This window comes from Scomber japonicus, chromosome 2 (assembly GCF_027409825.1).
Source record: "Scomber japonicus isolate fScoJap1 chromosome 2, fScoJap1.pri, whole genome shotgun sequence".
NCBI lineage: Eukaryota > Metazoa > Chordata > Actinopteri > Scombriformes > Scombridae > Scomber > Scomber japonicus.
Window position 1 is genome coordinate 1363205 of NC_070579.1, and position 19412 is coordinate 1382616.

At 44.1% G+C, this 19412-nt stretch overlaps 2 protein-coding genes across 2 annotated transcripts in view; both read left to right on the top strand.

The window, feature by feature from the left end:
• LOC128378299 (neoverrucotoxin subunit beta-like) overlaps positions 1–19412 on the top strand; it is a 151373-nt gene that overhangs the window by 48173 nt on the left and 83788 nt on the right. The window lies entirely within an intron of this gene.
• On the top strand, positions 514–18004 carry LOC128378271 (atlastin-2-like; the record flags this gene model as incomplete). The annotated part of the gene is made up of 12 exons (XM_053337733.1): positions 514–753; positions 5637–5771; positions 6939–7043; positions 7145–7195; positions 8310–8366; positions 8559–8651; positions 9519–9657; positions 9825–9952; positions 10740–10796; positions 12346–12417; positions 14032–14463; positions 17840–18004. Coding segments are annotated over 12 exons (1620 nt in total), but the record flags the coding sequence as incomplete, so codon positions are not given.

Consider the following 19412-nt stretch of genomic DNA (forward strand, 5'->3'; position numbering starts at 1 on the left):
TAACATTATGACACTGAGTCGACTGATCAATGATCCTGAGATCCTGAGAGCAGTTTTATAATAAACTGAGTCACTGAGGCAGCTTCAGCGTTACTGTAAATATAAAGTCATCAGAGTCAGTAACGGGATTCACTGAAAACACTCGACCTGTCGTAATGATCCAGAGATGTTCTTCATCATAATGTCTCAGAGATGAGAGAGAGAGAGAGAGAGAGAGAGAGAGAGAGAGAGAGAGATGAAGGTCCGGGACTGGAATCTGTCATCCGGACGTCTCCAGGCCCAGATTACCTGTGAGACCAGAAAGCACAGACAACTCCGGGGAAGAAGTTTAGCTTATTGAAGCATTAATAGAACATGAATGTTAATGGATATAGATGGATAGAAGGTGAAGCTTCCTGATCACCTGTGTTTTAAATCTGATGCTGTGTTTTAGGCTCCAGATCAGAAACGTGTCGGATGAGGCGTGAGGAGGAAGAGGAGGAGCTGCTGGAGGAGGAAGAGGAAGATCTGCTGGAGGAGGAGGAGGAGGAGGAGGAGCTGCTGGAGGAGGAGGTGTGCATGGCGCGGCCGGTGCAGATCGTAGTAGCGGACGAGGAGGAGCACTCGTTCTCTCTGCAGGAGGAGGCGCTGGAGCGGCTGCTGCTGCAGAAGGAGGTGCAGGACCTCCACGTGGTCGTCGTCTCCGTGGCCGGAGCTTTCAGGAAGGGGAAGTCCTTCCTGCTGGACTTCATGCTGCGCTACATGTACAGCCAGGTAGACCCCTGACCCCTGACCCCTAACCCTGCACTACATGTACAGCCAGGTAGACCCTGACCCTTGACCCCTGACCCTGACTCTCATGTACAGCCAGGTAGACCCTGACCACTAACCCTGACCCTGACCCCTAACCCTGCACTACATGTACAGCCAGGTAGACCCCTGACCCTGACCCCTAACCCTAACCCTGACCCCTAACCCTGCACTACATGTACAGCCAGGTAGACCCCTAACCCTAACCCTGCACTACATGTACAGCCAGGTAGACCCCTGACCCTGACCCCTAACCCTAACCCTGAGCCCTAACCCTGCACTACATGTACAGCCAGGTAGACCTCTAACCCTGACATCTGCTCATTATTCATTACGTTCTACGTTAACGAGGCAATGCATGGAAACTAAAGCTGCTCAATTAATCAGAATGTGATCGTGATTACGAGTTAGGGGGCAAACGATCTCAAAACTAATAAAATCGAGGGGAAACTACGGTGGCCCGGAGGTGCAAACCAAGATTACAAAGCTTGAGACAAATTTACATTTTTACATATCGTAAAACAAAATGACATTATTATACCATAACACTTTTACAAATATCAACCATCAACCAGGAAAGGGAATGTACCGACTCCGGGGTTGAACAGGAAGTGATAACGGGGAGCAGCCAATAGGAGCTGCTGTTGTTGTCGGTAGAGTTCATGGTGAGCCCAGATGGACGGAGATCGAGTTTGTTTTACCTGTTTTGTAGACAACGTTAGGCATGGGCCGGTATGAGATTCTGACGGTATGATAACCTCAGGTAAAAATATCACGGTTTCACGGTATTGAAATGTCTGTATTTAAACATTTTTTTAAAAGATTTTTTTTCCATTGAACGGTCTTTTATTTTTAGTAAATATGTATTTAAAATAAATAATAATAGAAAATAACTGAATTATTTCTAAATAAATAATAAAAAAATAAGTGCAGTCCTTTAACTGAGGCTAAACCTGCAGCTCAAGTCACGACATAAATGAATTATTTTTAGCGAGAAAACACAAAATGCAAATAAATGCAATCACTGAACCTGCGGCTCAAGATCAGAACATAAATAATTGAAAAAAGTAAAAACACTTCTAATATAAATATAAATAAATAAATAAATGCAGGCAGGAGTTTAAAACTGGATCTCAACAGTTTTTGGAGACTTGCTCATCATCATATTTGATGACTCCTCCCGCTGCTACTGTCCGGGACCTTCTTCCTCCAAACCGCGGCCGTCTGTCTTTTTACGGTAGCCGAAGTATAAATAAAGCCGACTTGGTCCTTTTTAAACGGGGGGGAAAGTTCGGGGGGCTCGCCTCCTTCAGCCGTCATACAGCCTGAAGAGCTACCTGCTTGTAACAGCAACCGGAGTACGGGAGGGGTTGGACTTCACGCTGCAACAGCCTGTAGAGCTACCTGCTTGTAACAGCAACCGGAGTACGGGAGGGGTTGAACTTCACGCTGCAACAGCCTGTAGAGCTACCTGCTTGTAACAGCAACCGGAGTACGGGAGGGGTTGGACTTCACGCTGCAACAGCCTGCAGAGCTACCTACTTGTAACAGCAACCGAGTACGGGAGGGGTTGGACTTCACGCTGCAACAGCCTGCAGAGCTACCTGCTTGTAAACAGCAACCGGAGTACGGGAGGGGTTGGACTTCACGCTGCAACAGCCTGCAGAGCTACCTGCTTGTAAACAGCAACCGGAGTACGGGAGGGGTTGGACTTCACGCTGCAACAGCCTGCAGAGCTACCTGCTTGTAACAGCAGCCGGAGTACGGGAGGGGTTGGACTTCACGCTGCAGCTGCACGCAAACCTGAGGGACCTCCACTCTCTCTCTGACCAGACTTCACATTAAAAAAAACCGCTCATACCGCAGGAACGGTGTGACGGAACATTTTAGTGGTTTTGAAACCATGACTTTTTCATACCGTGGTAAACCTTGAGACCGGTAACCTGCCTATGCCTAGACAACGTATGAGCCGAGTCGGTCTTTAGCGTTTTTAAATGACATGGACCAGACGGACGGACCAGATGTGCTGCAGCGGTGCAGTTTACTGGTTTTACTGGTTAATCAATAACAGGACGAGCAGATTAGTTTCAGCTCTCCGTGCTTCAGCTACATCAGGATTTTGTGATATTTTCCAGCTTCCTGTTTGTCGGCTCTCTTTTTTAAACACACAGCATGAAGTGTTAAAACCATGACGGGAGCAGAACTGGTGTTGCAGTTTCCTTCCTTCCTTCCTTCCTTACTAGTTTTTTAGTTTTTAACAATTAGGAAGTAAATCTGCAGCTACATTAACAAGAAGTGGAAAGAGAGAGGAAAGAAGGAAGGAAGAGAGGAAAGAAGGAAGGAAGGAAGGGAGGAAAGAAGGAAGGCAGGAAGGAAGGCAGGAAGGAAGGCAGGAAGGAAGGAAGAGAGGAAAGAAGAGAGGAAAGAAGGAACAGTCAGTCTGTTCCCAGTCGTATGAGACAATAAACTGAATATCTCTGGTGTGCTTCCTTCCTCCCTTCCTTCCTTCCTTCCTCCCTTCCTTCCTTCCTTCCTCCCTTCCTTCCTCCCTTCCTTCCGTCCTTCCTAGTCCTTTAGTAGAGTGTCGGCTCACAGCATGAAGTGTTAAACCCATGCTGAGAGTTTTCCGTGTGTGACTGGAGCAGAACTGATGTTGTTGCAGTGAGTTAAACCCTGCAGAGGAAACGGTGACCTTTGTCCCGGTTAATCTACGGTAAGCAGCGAGGGACATTCTGGAGGGTTTTCATCTCGCTGTAAAGAGGATTTTTAGTCACACACAGTAACACACACACACACAGTAACACACACACACACACACACACACACAGTAACACACACACAGTAACACACACACACAGCTGTAAAGAGGATTTTTAGTCGGACACAAAGGCCGGCTCTGTGGCTGGGCCTCCAAACCCTCCAAACCCTCCTAACCCTAAACCTGCTGCTTACTACTCACATAAAAGCATCTTTATGTGTGGAGTAAGCCCTCACACACACACACACACACACACACACACACACAGTAACACACAGAGACATACACACACACACACACACACACACAGAGACACACACACAGGTCATGTGATGGTGGGCTCCCTCAGTCAGATGTTTCCAGGACCTGCTGTGACAAGTTATACTCATATATATCTGAGTTAGTGAGGTTAGTGTCCATGAGGTTCAGTTTAAATGTAAAGGGTTAAAATGTGAAAATAAACGTATGAATAACTTCACACATTCTTTTTTTGTGGACCCAGCATCAAATTTCTGCTTTTAATCCATTTAGAGAGAATATATTAAAATGTCTAAGTGGTGTAACCATAAAAACTTTGGAAGGAAGGAAGGAAAGGAGTAAGGAGAGAGGGAGGGAGGAAAAGAGGAAGGAAAGAAGGAAGGAAGGAAGAAGTGAGGAAAGAAAGAAGTGGTGTAACCATAAAAACTTTGGAAGGAAGGGAGGGAGGGAGGGAGGAAGGAAGGGAGGGGGGAAGGAAGTAAAACGGCCTGAATGGACCCCTTGGCGGGCCAGTTCTGGTCCACGGGCCGCATGTTTGACACCCCTGGGTTACACCATTTGACATTTTGTGGTTACACCATTTGACATTTTCAGGAGCATTCAGTCTTTTGGTATAAAATGGGTCAAATGTCATTTCAAATCTCTCTTATTGATCTTTTTTTAATATATTGATTATATTGAACTGGGCGTAACCTCCATGATGTCTTGCTGCGGAGTTCAGTCTCAATTTATCTAGAAAACCAACAAAAATACTAAATGTACATTTTAACAAACCTGATGCTGTTTTTATATTTTTGAATTGTTCATCTTGCCAACCCTTACTTGAGGGAGGAAGGGAGGAAGGAAGGAAGGAGGAAAGGAAGGAAGGAAGGGAGGAAGAAAGATAAATAAAGCTAATTCATTTCATCTGGTAACCATGGAGACCAGGAAACATTTATATGTTTTAAATGAAGTCATTATTAGTATAAGTCCACTTAAGGAAGGAGGGAGGAAAGGAAGGAATAAAGAGAGGAAGGAAAGAAGGAAGGAAGGAATAAAGAGAGGAAGGAAGGAAGGAAGGAAGGAAGGAAGGAATAAAGAGAGGAAGGGAGGAAGGAAGGAAGGAATAAAGAGAGGAAGGAAGGAAGGAAGGAAGGAAGTAATAAAGGGAGGAAGGAAGAAAGAGGAAGGAAGGAAGAGAGGAAGGAAAGAAGAAAGAGAGGAAGGGTTAGGGTTTCTGACCCTGGTTTTAACGTTTCCTCTCCCAGTTACACCAGTAGACTCTAACCCCAGTCTCCATGTGGTTTAGTTTAAATGTAAAGGGTTAAAACATGAAATCCATTTAGAGAGAATATATTAGAGGATTATGGTAAAAATGTCTAATTGGTGTAACCATAAAAACTTTGGAAGGAAGGGAGGGAGGAAGGAAGGACGTAAGGAAAAGAGGAAGGGAGGAAGGAAAGAAAGAAGGACCTTCTTCTTCTTCTTCCACCTCTTTTCCTTTCTCCCTCCCTCCCTCGCTCGCTCCTACCTTCCTTCCTTCCTTCCTTCTTTCCTCGGTCCTCCTTTCCTCCTTTCCTTCCTTCTTCCTCCCTTCCTTCTTCTCCTTCCTTCCCTCCTTCCTTCTTCCTCCCTTCCTTCCTTGACTCGAGGACAACAGGAGGGATAAAACCACAAACACTTATCATCTCTGAGCTTTATATATCGTCCATCCAGTTGAGCTTCCTGTCTCTGACTCTGGTTGTAACGTTTCCTCTCTGTTTCCTCTCATGAAGTCAGAGCTTTAACGTTTCCTTCCTTCCTTCCTGTCTCTGACTCTGATTTTAACGTTTCCTCTCTGTTTCCTCTCCAGTCGACTCGTTCGTGGATCGGCGGCGATGACGACCCTCTGACCGGCTTCACCTGGCGAGGCGGCTGCGAGCGAGAGACGACGGGGATCCTCGCCTGGAGCGAAGTGTTCGTGGTGGAGAAACCCGACGGCTGCAAGGTTCCTGACCCCATCCTTCCTTCCTTCCTTCCTCCTTCCTTCCTCCCTCCTTCCTCCCTTCCTTCATTACACATTCACATTTATAGTGACTTTCTGTTAAGCCATCTGTTTTCACTGTTCCTTTGTTCCTCCCTTCCTTCCTTCCTTCTGTCCTTCCTTCTTTCCTTCCTTCCTTCCTTCCTCCCTCCCTCCCTCCCTCCCTCCCTCTTTATTTCCTTTCTTCCTTTCCTCCCTTTCTTCCTCCTTTCCTTCCTTCTTCCTCCCTCCCTTCCTTTCTCCTTTCTTTCCTTCCTCCTTTCCTTCCTCCTTTCCTCCCTTTCTTCCTCCTTTCCTTCCTTCTTCCTCCCTCCCTTCCTTCCTCCTTTCTTTCCTTCCTCCTTTCCTCCCTTTCTTCCTCCTTTCCTTCCTCCTTTCTTTCCTTCCTTATTCCTTTCCTTCCTTCCTTCCTCCTTTCCTCCCTTTCTTCCTCCTTTCCTTCCTCCCTCCCTTCCTTCCTCCCTCCCTCCCTCCTTTCCTCCCTCCTTTCCTTCCTTGCCTTCCTTTCCTCCCTCCTTTCCTTCCTTGCCTGGAGGCCATCAGTCTGATAGTAATGTCTGTTGTCTGGCAGGTCTTCCTTCCTTCCTCCCTCCCTTCCTTCCTTCCCTCCCTCCTTCCTCCCTTGCCTGGAGGAACAGTCTGATAGTACTGTCTGTTGTCTGGCAGGTTGCAGTTCTCCTCCCTTCCTTCCTCCCTTCCTTTCCCCCCCCCCCCTCCTTCCTTCCTCCCTTCCTTCCTCCCTCCCTCCTTATTACATCAGTCTGATATTACTGTCTGTTGTCTGGCAGGTCTTCCTTCCTTCCTCCCTCCCTCCCTCCCTCCTTCCCTCCCTCCTTCCCTTCCTCCCTTCCTTTCCTCCCTCCCTTCCTCCCTCCTTCCTCCCTTGACTCGAGGATGGTCTGTTAATAGTACTGTCTGTTGTCTGGCAGGTGTTCCTCCCTCCCTCCTTCCTTTCCTCCTTCCCTTCCTCCCTTCCTCCCTCCCTCCCTCCCTTCCTTACCCCGAGGCCATCAGTCTGATAGTACTGTCTGTTGTGTTTCCAGGTTGCAGTTCTCCTCCCTTCCTTCCTTCCTCCCTCCTTTCCTCCCTCCCTCCCTATCAGTTTGATAGTACTGTCTGCTGTGTTTCCAGGTTGCAGTTCTCCTGATGGACACCCAGGGGGCGTTTGACAGCCAGTCGACCATCAAAGACTGCGCCACGCTGTTCGCTCTGAGCACCATGACCAGCTCGGTGCAGGTCAGCTCATCTTTCTCACGGTGTCTGAGGTTTAAAGGTTTAAAGGTTTTAGTCCTGGTCCGGGTTCCAGCTCTCAGATCCTTCTTGTTTCTGTGTTTCAGGTTTATAATTTGTCCCAGAACGTCCAGGAAGACGATCTGCAGCATCTCCAGGTCAGAATGAAACAAACAGACTATTTTTTTTGTCATTCAAATTTTTATTGAACTTTTAAGGAATACACAAATAGGTACAGGTTCAAGATACACGTTTTCTTTTGTGCGTTTTGGTGTTGACATCTTTTCACATACAGAAAGGAAATATTATCAAATCCAGACAAACATGGCCCATAGGAAATCCACATGGAAGGAAACGGAGTACTCCAGATAGATGATATAAGGTGTTTAGTCTCTGGTCTGCTTTGTGTAGCTCCAAAAGAGTTCCCAAGAGCTCATCCCGTCTTCCTCTTTGCCTTTCAATCGACTGAGCATAGCTTCATAGGATGCTGTCTCCACCATTGCACCCAACCACTCCCTCATATTTGGAGACACAGCCGTTTTCCAATGTCTTAGAATCACTCTGGAAGCTGTAATCAGGCCCACCATGATAACAGAAAATGTTCCTTTAGGTATATTTGGTAACTGATACCTGTCCCCTATAAGACACATGACAGGAGTCAGGGGGACTGCTGAACCACACCATTCTCTTAGGAAGTCCACAACCTCTACCCAGAATGGAGCCACTAATGTACACTCCCATATACAGTGCAAAAAAGTTCCCAGTCCTGTTTTACATTTCCAACACTTGTTGTCATTCAATAGTTTCATTCTATGCAATCTCACAGGGGTATGGTAATATCTGTGTATAATCTTGTATTTCCCTCGCGCCTCTTTTACATACTTCCCAGAGCCTGCTAACATTTCCAGCCATTTCTCCTGAGCAATATTTGTTTGAAACAAACAGACTATTAAACATCCTGCTTCAGTTAAAGCTGCTGTAGGTTTAAAGCTGTGAGTGAAGAGAGGAATACATGAGGATGACCTGCAGTTCAGCTCACACTCAGATGTTTCTCTTCCATGTTTGGTCTCCAGCTCAGAGCTCAGCTGTCAATCAAACTGCTGGGACTGACTTCGTCTTCCTGTTTCTGATTTTATATCAACACAAAAGTGCAACAAGTCCCCAAATACTACTTTATACTTTATATACTATGTGATGTCAGATACTGATCGAGCTTCATGACTGCGCTGTGGAGTCATATTTGAGGCTGAGATGTTTGTTTCCTGTCTGCAGCTCTTCACTGAGTACGGACGGCTGGCGATGGAGGAAGTCTACGAGAAACCTTTCCAGGTAGCTGCTGCTCATATTCAGGATCGTTCAGCTTCTATTAAACCTTTGGAAAGGATTGTTAGATTCTGACTTGTTGTAACTTTGGATTCATTTAGTATTAAACCGACTGAACGCTGTAATCAGATTGTTTGTTTTGTGTTTGAGTGATTTTTTTGATGCCGATCAATAACTTGAGTGTCTCTCTCTGATCAGACGCTGATGTTCCTGATCAGAGACTGGAGCTATCCTTACGAGCATCCGTACGGTCTGGAGGGAGGACAGAGCTTCCTGGAGAAACGCCTGCAGGTCAGTTTCAGCAGTTTGGTCACCGCTTTACCCACAGACTGTATAAAAGAAATGGACGTAACATCCGTGACGTCACCCATTGGTTTGTGGACTGCTGCTCGGAAGCCAATAGTTTCTAATCTAGGCAGCGCCATCTTGAAAATTTCAGGTGCATGCTGGGAAAAATAAAAACATGGATTCTACTTATATGGGCATGAGGCGGGGCCAACGGCGGAGCGGGGAGGTTGCTATGGTTACGAGGGCTGGATCTCGAGGACATTGGTCAATCAACCTGTCAATCAGGACGTAGCCCCGCCCCCTAATGCATACCCTGCTTTATCGTCACATATAAAATCAGGGAGGCCAAAATGTCCCAAATGAACATCATACTGCATTGAAGAAGGCTTTAAACTAGCGATTGAGACCATAAACACATTTTGAAAACGTTTACTGAGGTTAGAAATCAAGTGAGAAGTTGGTGAATTCTCCATTGACTTGTATAGAGACGGTCGCCCCCTGGTGGCCTTTTGATAGAATGCAGCTCTAAGTTACTTCCTGGTTGGACTCATTTCAGAGGACTGGAACTCCCCGCCTGGTCTCAACGTGTTTTAACGTGTTGTAATGTGTTTTCTACGTGTTTTTAATGTGTATTTAATGTGTTTTTACGTGGTTTTACGTGGTTTTTACGTGTTTTTTGTTTTTTTACGTGTTTTTTACATTTTTAACGTGTTTTTTGTTTTTTGTTTTTTACGTGTTTTTTACGTGTTTTTTACGTGTTTTAACGTGTTTTAACGTGTTTTAACGTGTTTTTTACGTGTTTTTACGTGTTTTTACGTGTTTTTTTACGTGTTTTTTTACGTGTTTTTTACGCGTTTTTAATGTGTTCAGGTGAAGCAGAACCAACACGAGGAGCTGCAGAACGTCAGGAAACACATCCACTCCTGCTTCTCCAACATCAGCTGCTTCCTGCTGCCGCATCCGGGCCTCAAGGTGGCGACAAACCCGCACTTTGACGGCCGGCTCAGAGGTGAGAGGAACCAACGCCAGGGTTAGGGTTAGGTATTCTGCAGTCTGAATTTTACTTTTAATAGAAACCAGATTAATTTATAATCTGTAGTTACTAATCCAGACATCAGAATAATGTGTGTGTGTGTGTGTGTGTGTGTGTGTGTGTGTGTGTGTGTGTGTGTGCAGACATTGACGGAGACTTCCAGACGGAGCTGGTGAATCTCGTCCCGACGCTGCTCTCTCCAGAGAATCTTGTGGAGAAGGAGATCGGAGGAGTGAAGATCACCTGCAGAGACCTGCTGCACTACTTCAAGGTGTCTCCATGGCAACTAGTTAGCAACAACAACTTAGCTGCCCTTAGCAACCGTAGGGCCTTAGCTGCCCTTAGTAACCGTGGAGCCTTAGCTGCCCTTAGTAACTGCTGGGTCTTAGCTGCCTTTAGCAACCGTAGGGCCTTAGCTGCCCTTAGCAACTGCTGGGCCTTAGCTGCCCTCAGCAACTGCTGGGCCTTAGCTGCCCTCAGCAACTGCTGGGCCTTAGATGCCCTTAGCAACCGTAGGGCCTTAGCTGCCCTTAGCAACCGTAGGGCCTTAGCTGCCCTTAGCAACCGTAGGGCCTTAGCTATCTTCAGTTCAGATATTTTACCACAAACCGTTGAAACTTGACAGAATTTATTTAATGTTATTTAAAACTTTCACTAATCTGTTTTATTCTTTAGTTTTTTGTATTTTTTTAACTTAATTTTTATTGATTTTTAAGATTAATACACAGAAACAAGGTATAAACTTTTTCTTCACAAACAACTAGACACCAAAAAAAAACTCCAAAAAAACAATAACCAAGAATAAATTAGAAGAAAAATAATAATGAAATAAAATAAAATAAAATAAAAATAAAATAAAATAAAATAAAATGAAATAAAATAAAATAAAATAAAAAAATAAAAATAAAAATATGTAAGTAAATAAATCAATTAAAAAAAAAAAGGAGGAATAAATTTTAAAAAAGAGAGAATTTATTTAATGTTGTTTAAAACTTTCACTAATCTGTTTTATTCTTTAGTTTTTTGCCACAGAAGTAAAAAGTGTTGTTGTGTTTCAGGCCTACATGAAGATCTATCAGGGAGAGGAGCTTCCTCACCCCAAGTCCATGCTGCAGGTCAGTCCTTCTTCATCATCATCATCATCATCATCATCATCATCATCATCATTACTGTTACTCTCCAACAGCTCCACCTGCTGGACGCTTTACATCATGACAGCAGCTGAAATAAACTAAAATAATCTGATTCGAGCTGAATCTGATCTTAGATTCACTTTTTCATTTTTAATTTTTACAAACTTTAGTTTTTTGTTTCGTCAGTCAGATAAAAATATTCTACAATGAATTAAATCTCACTGACTGGATTTAAAGATTTAAGGTCATACTTTGAAACTTTAGACTCACTTTGAGGAATTCGGCTTGTGAGTAAAGAATTTCAATAATTAATATTAAAACATACCAATAATTCAGTTCTTTTTAAAATATATTTTTGTAGTGGCACGTAATGTCACAAATTAAGAAAAGAACAAATCCTCCCTCCCCTTCCTCCCTCCCTTCCTTTCTTCCTCCTTCCCTCCCTCCCTTCCTTCCTCCTTCCCCTTCCTCCCTCCCTTCCTTTCTTCCTTCCTCCCTCCCTTCCTTCCTCCTTCCCCTTCCTCCCTCCCTTCCTTTCTTCCTTCCTCCCTCCCTTCCTGCCATCCAGAAATTAAGTGTCTTTAAACCAGTCAGACTTCCATTATTGTTTTAGAAAGATCAATAATCATTCAGACTTCCTTTCTCCTGTTAGAACACAATATTAATATTTATATTTACTATAATACGGCTGAACTTTGACCCGATCCTCAGAGAGAGAATCTAGAGTCTGGTTTTATCATAAATTGCTTCATTTAAAGCTCTTAAACCGTCAGACAGACAGAAATATACAACATTTAATCACATTATTAAGTGTTTAACCTTCCTGTCGTCCTGCTGGGTCAAACTGACCCCGTCTGTTTTGACTGTTCCTTCTTTCCTTCCTTCCTCCTTCTTTTCTTCCCTTCTTTCCTTCCTTCTTCCTCCCTTCCTTCCTTCTTCCTCCTTTCCTTCCTTCCTTCTTCCTCCTTTCCTTCCTTACTTCCTTCTTTCCTTCCTTCCTTCTTCCTCCCTTCCTTCCTTCTTCCTCCTGTCCTTCCTTCCTTCCTTCGTCCACCCTTCCTTCCTTCCTCCCTCCTTACCTTCCTTCTTCCTCCTTCCCTTCCTTCTTCCTTCTTCCCTCCTTCTTCCTCCTGTCCTTCCTTCCTTCCTTCGTCCACCCTTCCTTCCTTCCTCCCTCCTTACCTTCCTTCTTCCTCCTTCCCTTCCTTCTTCCTTCTTCCTTCCTTCCTTCTTCCTCCCTTCCTTCCTTGACTCGAAGACAACAGGAGGGTTAATGTTATTTTCCTCCAGAGTGTCTGAGAGTTAAAACTTTAATGATCTGATATTTAAAGTGTAATATTTCTATATCTGACACATTAGAAGTTTAACAGCAGCTACTGTTAATAAACTGATATCAGTAAAGACTAAATGAAGTGACTCAGTTAAATACTAAATGTTGTATTAAATATATAAATATATCGATATTAACGGGACTGTTGTGTCGTCTGATATGATGTGTGGTATTGAATTTGTTGTGTCGTCTGTTACCTAGGCAACGGCTGAAGCCAATAACCTCGCAGCCGTCGCCGGAGCCAAAGACCTATACAACAAGAGCATGGAGCAGGTAACGCATCACTTCCTGTTTGTCCATCTGCTGAAGGTGTTAGGGCAGGTAACGCATCACTTCCTGTTTGTCCACCTGTTGGAGGTGTTAGAGCAGGTAACGCATCACTTCCTGTTTGTCCACCTGTTGGAGGTGTTAGAGCAGGTAATGCATCACTTCCTGTTTGTCCATCTGCTGGAGGTGTTAGAGCAGGTAACGCATCACTTCCTGTCTGTTCACCTGTTGGAGGTGTTAGAGCAGGTAACGCATCACTTCCTGTTTGTCCACCTGCTGAAGGTGTTAGAGCAGGTAACGCATCACTTCCTGTCTGTTCACCTGTTGGAGGTGTTAGAGCAGGTAACGCATCACTTCCTGTTTGTCCACCTGCTGAAGGTGTTAGAGCAGGTAACGCATCACTTCCTGTTTGTCCACCTGCTGAAGGTGTTAGAGCAGGTAACGCATCACTTCCTGTTGAAGTTGTCAGGACAGGTTTTTATGACATCACAGCTGGTTTGGAGCCAATCAGAGTGGAGCATTCAGAGTGTTTTTAGGGCTGAGTTGATCTTTAACTTCCTGCGTCCTCACATGGAGACGTTATCTTCTTTTACTTCAAACTGCTGAACTTTGACCTGTTGTCCTCATTCTACAGTATATTTGCTTTTTTGTGCCACCTGGTGGTCGCTAAAGCACATTACAGTGTGAAAATCAGAGCAGCAGCTGATCTCCGGTCTAAAAGTCACATTTTATTGTTTGAAACTTGTTTCTGCCGAGCTGGTTACCATGACGACAGTTCACACGTCACTTCCTGGTTTTTAATAATCAGTCAGTAAACTCAGCATCGTCTGATGCAGGCTGGAAACTTCAAACATTTCTCTGTGTGTTTCAGCTTCTGTCAAACTAACGGAGCTGCAGCGGCTTCCTGTCTGAGCTTTCAAAATAAAACTTACTATTATTAACGAACAAAGTTGGGGCTGTAAATTACGGGAGAAAAGACAAAACAGGAGATGAGTCAAAAATAGAAATAGACCAGTAGATGATGTTGTGAACAGCACAAGTACTGTCATATACCGTGAATCTGCTTTTATTTTGAAAAATGCTGTGATTATACATTTTTGGTCAAACAGGAATGTTGGCAGCTCTGATATTACTAATATTAACTCATCCTGACAGTAAAATAGTCCGTCCTGAGTCAATCTAGTAGAAGATCAGAAGAACAGCTGATTATGCATGGAAAAAAAATACTGCTTTTATTTTGAAAAACACTGTGATATACATATCTGGTCATACCTCCCAGCTCTAAACTAATCCAGCACTTTTATTTACAGTTAAAACATTTCACTGTGTTTCAGCTTCTGTCAAACTAATGGAGCTGCGGTGGCTTCCTGTCTAAGCTTTTCAAAATAAAACCTTTGTTAGTGTGCTCTCCTTCTTATCATTAACAAACAAAGTTGAGGCTGTAAATTACGAGAGATTCCCGGGAGACGACAAAATGGGAGATGAGTCTGAAATAGAAATAGACCAGTAGAAGATGTGGTGAACAGCTGATTATGCATGCTACTGCTTTTATTTTGAAAAATGCTGTGATAATTTCTGGTCGTACCGCCCAGCTGTAAACTAATTTGTGTCTTTACTCAGGTCTGCGGCGGAGACAAGCCCTACATCTCCCCGGTGGAGCTGGAGTGTCGGCACGCGGAGCTCCGCCAGGCGTCGGTGCGTCACTTCCGCTCGGTGAAGAAGATGGGCGGCGAGGAGTTCTGCCGGCGCTACCAGGAGCAGCTGGAGGCGGAGCTGGACGAGGTCTACGCCAACTTCAGCAAGCACAACGACGGCAAGAACATCTTCTACGCGGCGCGGACGCCCGCCACGCTGTTCGCCGTGATGTTCGTGATGTACGTGACGTCGCTGGTCACCGGCTTCCTGGGCATCAGCTCGGTGGCCACGCTGTGCAACCTGCTGATGGGCCTGGCTCTCACCGCGCTCTGCGTCTGGGCCTACGCCAAGTACTCCGGAGAGTACCGCGAGGTGGGCGGAGTCATCGACCAGGTGGCGGAGACGCTGTGGGAGCAGGTGAGAGATCGCTACCTACGGAGGGAGGGAGAGAAGGAGGGGTGGGAGGGGAGGGAGGGAGGAAAGGAGAGAGGGAGGGAGGAAGGTGAGAGATCGCTACCTGCAGAAAGACGGAAGGAAGGGAGGAAACGAGAGAGGGAGGGAGGAAGGTGAGAGATCGCTACCTACGGAGGGAGGGAGGGAGGGAGGGAGAGAGGGATGGAGGGAAGGAGGGAGGGAGGGAAGGAAGGAAGGTGAGAGATCGCTACCTACGGAGGGAGGGAGAGAGGGGAGGGAGGGAAGGAAGGGAGGAAAGGAGAGAGGGAGGGAGGAAGGTGAGAGATCGCTACCTGCAGAAAGACGGAAGGGAGGGAGGGACGGAGGGAGGAAAGGAGAAAGGAAGGGAGGGAGGGAGAAAGGAAGGGAGAGAGGGAAGGAGGGAGGGAGGAAGGAAGGGAGGGAGGGAAGGAGGGGTGGGAGGGAAGGAAGGGAGGAAAGGAGAGAGGGAGGGAGGAAGGTGAGAACTCGCTACCTGCAGAAAGACGGAAGGGAGGGAGGGAGGAAGGAAGGGAGAGAGGAAGGAAGGGAGGGAGGGACGGACGGAAGGAGGGAGGGATGGGAGGGAAGGAAGGAAGGTGAGAGCTTGCTACCTGCAGATGGAGGGAAGAAGGAGGGAGGGAGGGAGAGAGGGAGGAGGGAGGGAGGGAGGGAGGAAGGAAGGGAGGAAAGGAGAGAGGGAGGGAGGGAGGGAAGGAGGGGTGGGAGGGAAGGGAGGAAAGGAGAGAGGGAGGGAGGAAGGTGAGAACTCGCTACCTGCAGAAAGAAGGGAGGGAGAAAGGAAGGGAAGGAGGGAGAAAGGAAGGGAGGGACGGACGGAAGGAGGGAGGGATGGGAGGGAAGGAAGGAAGGTGAGAGCTTGCTACCTGCAGATGGAGGGAGGGAAGGAAGGAAGGAGGGAGGGAGGGAAGGAGGGGTGGGAGGGAAGGAAGGAGGGAGGAAAGGAGAGAGGGAGGGAGGAAGGTGAGAGATCGCTACCTACGGAGGGAGGGAGGGAAGGAAGGGAGGAAAGGAGAGAGGGAGGGAGGAAGGTGAGCGATCGCTACCTGCAGAAAGACGGAAGGGAGGGAGGGAGGGATGGAGAAAGGAAGGGAGAGAGGAAGGAAGGGAGGGAGGGACGGACGGAAGGAGGGAGGGAGGAAGGAAGGAAGGAAGGTGAGAGATCGCTACCTGCAGACGGAGGGAGGGAAGGAGGGAGGGAAGGGAGGGAGGGAGGGAGGAATGATGGGAGGAAGGAAAGAAGGGAGGGAGGGAGGAAGAAAAGGTGGGAGGAAGGAAAAAAGCTCTTCCTCTAATCTGTCCTCTTTGTTTTATCTCTCAACGCTCACAGAGGACTCCACGAAAGGTGAGTTACAGAACCGAAGCCCAGAGACGTTTAACTTCATTTAACAGCTGTGACTAAAAAACCCAAAACTACAGAATCACACGTTTAAGAGTCTCCACAGGGGGGCGACACCGATACTGTCATCATGTGTTTAACAGTAACTAATTACATTACAAAGTTACCTCCATTATAAAGTAACTAGCTCCATTATAAAGTAACTAGCTCCATTATAAAGTAGCTAGTTACCTTTATAAAGTAACTAGCTACATTATAAAGTAGCTAGTTACCCTTATGAAGTAGCTAGCTCCATTATAAAGTAACTAGCTTCATTATAAAGTAACTAGTTACCTTTATAAAGTAACTAGCTACATTATAAAGTAGCTAGTTACCCTTATGAAGTAGCTAGCTACATTATATAGTAACTAGCTCCATTATAAAGTAACTAGTTACCTTTATAAAGTAACTAGCTTCATTATAAAGTAGCTAGCTCCATTATAAAGTAACTAGCTTCATTATAAAGTAGCTAGTTATATTATAAAGTAACTAGCTCCATTATAAAGTAACTAGTTACATTATAAAGTAGCTAGATACCTTTATAAAGTAACTAGCTCCATTATAAAGTAACTAGCTCCATTGTAAAGTAACTAGCTCCATTATAAAGTAACTAGTTACCATTATAAAGTAACTAGCTCCATTGTAAAGTAACTAGCTCCATTATAAAGTAACTAGTTACCTTTATAAAGTAACTAGCTCCATTATATATTAACTAGTTACCTTTATAAAGTTACTAGTTACATTATAAAGTAACTAGTTACTTTATAATGTAACTAGCTCCATTATATATTAACTAGTTACCTTTATAAAGTTACTAGTTACATTATAAAGTAACTAACTCCATTATAAAGTTACTAGCTACATTATAAAGTAACTAGTTACCTTTATAAAGTAACTAGCTCCATTATAAAGTAACTAGTTACATTATAAAGTAACTAGTTACCTTTATAAAGTAACTAATTATATTATATAGTAACTAGTTACCTTTATAAAGTAACTAGCTCCATTATAAAGTAGCTAGTTACATTATAAAGTAACTAGTTACATTATAAAGTAGCTAGTTACTTTATAATGTAACTAGCTACATTATAAAGTAACTAGCTCCATTGTAAAGTAACTAGCTCCATTATAAAGTAACTAGTTACCTTTATAAAGTAACTAGCTCCATTATAAAGTAGCTAGTTACATTATAAAGTAACTAGTTACTTTATAATGTAACTAGCTCCATTATATATTAACTAGTTACCTTTATAAAGTTACTAGTTACATTATAAAGTAACTAGTTACCTTTATAAAGTAACTAGTTATATGATATAGTAACTAGCTCCATTATAAAGTAACTAGCTCCATTATAAAGTAACTAGTTACCTTTATAAAGTAACTAGTTATATGATATAGTAACTAGCTCCATTATAAAGTAACTAGCTCCATTATAAAGTAACTAGTTACCTTTATAAAGTAACTAATTATATTATATAGTAACTAGTTACCTTTATAAAGTAACTAGCTCCATTATAAAGTAGCTAGTTACATTATAAAGTAACTAGTTACATTATAAAGTAGCTAGTTACTTTATAATGTAACTAGCTACATTATAAAGTAACTAGTTACATTATAAAGTTACTAGTTACATTATAAAGTAACTAACTCCATTATATAGTAACTAGCTCCATTATAAAGTAACTAGTTACATTATAAAGTAACTAGCTACATTATAAAGTAACTAGCTCCATTATAAAGTTACTAGCTCCATTATAAAGTAACTAGTTACCTTATAAAGTAACTAGCTCCACTATAAAGTAACTAGTTACCTTGTGAGAACAGTAATAGATTACTTTAGCATCATCACACAGCCAAGTCTGAAGCATCATCATAACAGCAGGACTTCAACTGTGGCGCTAACGTGTTAAAAAGTAATCAGAGTACTCTAACCCTCCTTCTTCTTCTCCTTCTTTCCTCCAGCTCTTCTTCAAACTCTTCGAGGTGGCTCGGAGTCGAGTCCCGTTGGGGAGCCTGATCCCGACGCCGCGACCTCGACTCGCCTCAAACAACAACGTCAAGAAGAAAAACTAGCAGCACTCCTCCTGGCCTCTGTCACATTTATCCCTCCTCCTCTTCCTCCTCCTCCTCCTCTTCCTCTCCCTCCTCCTCCTCTTCCTCTTCTTCACCTCCTTCTGCTCGTTTCCAGACGGTTTTGAGACGTAAGCGGTTTGTTTAGCCGGTTCCTGGCCGTGCTGGCGCTAGGTTCAAGGACTCGCTGTAGACGCAGACGCCGCCGCCGTGTGATGTAATTTCCTTTCTGTCAGTGGGCGGGGTTTAAAGCATATATATATATATTGTTGGGCGGGTCCATTACTCTGTCACAGAGCGTCGTCCCGGGTGTGTCGGACGATGACTCGACATTAATGATTCCCATTTATGTGAATGTATGAATGAAGAGCATGACCACAGATCCTCCACACTTTTCTTTCCTCATCCTCTTCCTGTTCCTCTTCCTCTTCCTGTTCCTGTTCCTCTTCCTCCTCTCGTCTCCGTCGGGTGTGTTTCTGTCGCCGGCCGGCGGCGCGAGGAGGAGTCACGACCAAAGTTTACAGCTTTACTGAGACTGACAAACTGCAGCTGGCAGAACGTTCGAAGCTTTCAGGGAACATTTACGACTTTTCTCATTTTACCAGAATCAAGAAAACTCGTGGAAGTTTTTTTTTTTTTTTTTTAGCTCGTCTGAAAATAATTTAAACGGTTAAAATAGTTCAGATTAAACTCAAACTCATCGTCAGCTATGTGGTAAATATTCTCTGAGCTATTCCTTCTTGGTGTCATCACGTTCAGGATCAGGTGGGAAACAGTCGAAACAGTCAGGAGTTAAATAAAAAAATCAAGACAAATGTTACCTTATGTTAGCATTTTTTAAACGTAATAAACTGATAACGTAATAAGTTATTACGTTATCGGCCTGGTAAAAAATAATAATAAAATAAATGTGATAACTGAAGCTGATAACGTAACATTAACTGCTATCACTTTATTTAAGTTTTATTTATTTGTTACGTTATCAGCCGTTAGCACGTTATCGGCCGTTAGCACGTTATCGGCCTTTTTAGTAGAAACACTAAAAATCCCGTAAATGTTAAATCAGCGAAATCATGAAAACATCTTTGAAGATAAAAACCTGCTGCTGCGTAACAAGTTATTTTAATAATATATTCTTCATGGTTTCATAAACAGCTGAACTGACTGTAGGTGCCGCTAACAGGAAGCAGTTAAATTCATCGTAACTATAAAAAAAACTTAAATGAACCAAAATAAAGAGAAATGAGGTTTGAAGCTGAAACATCGGCAGGTTTGAGAAAGGATTCGAACCTTTACAGACGTAGCTTCTCGTCACTCTAACTTACGAACTTCCTGTTAATAAATGAAAACTATACCGACATTTAAACGGTTCGACGTCGTGCAGCTACGCGATCTCTCAAGTTTTCTACGTATAAACTGACACTCGGAGCCGACGTGTTTTTAAAACTATACACTACGTTGTTTC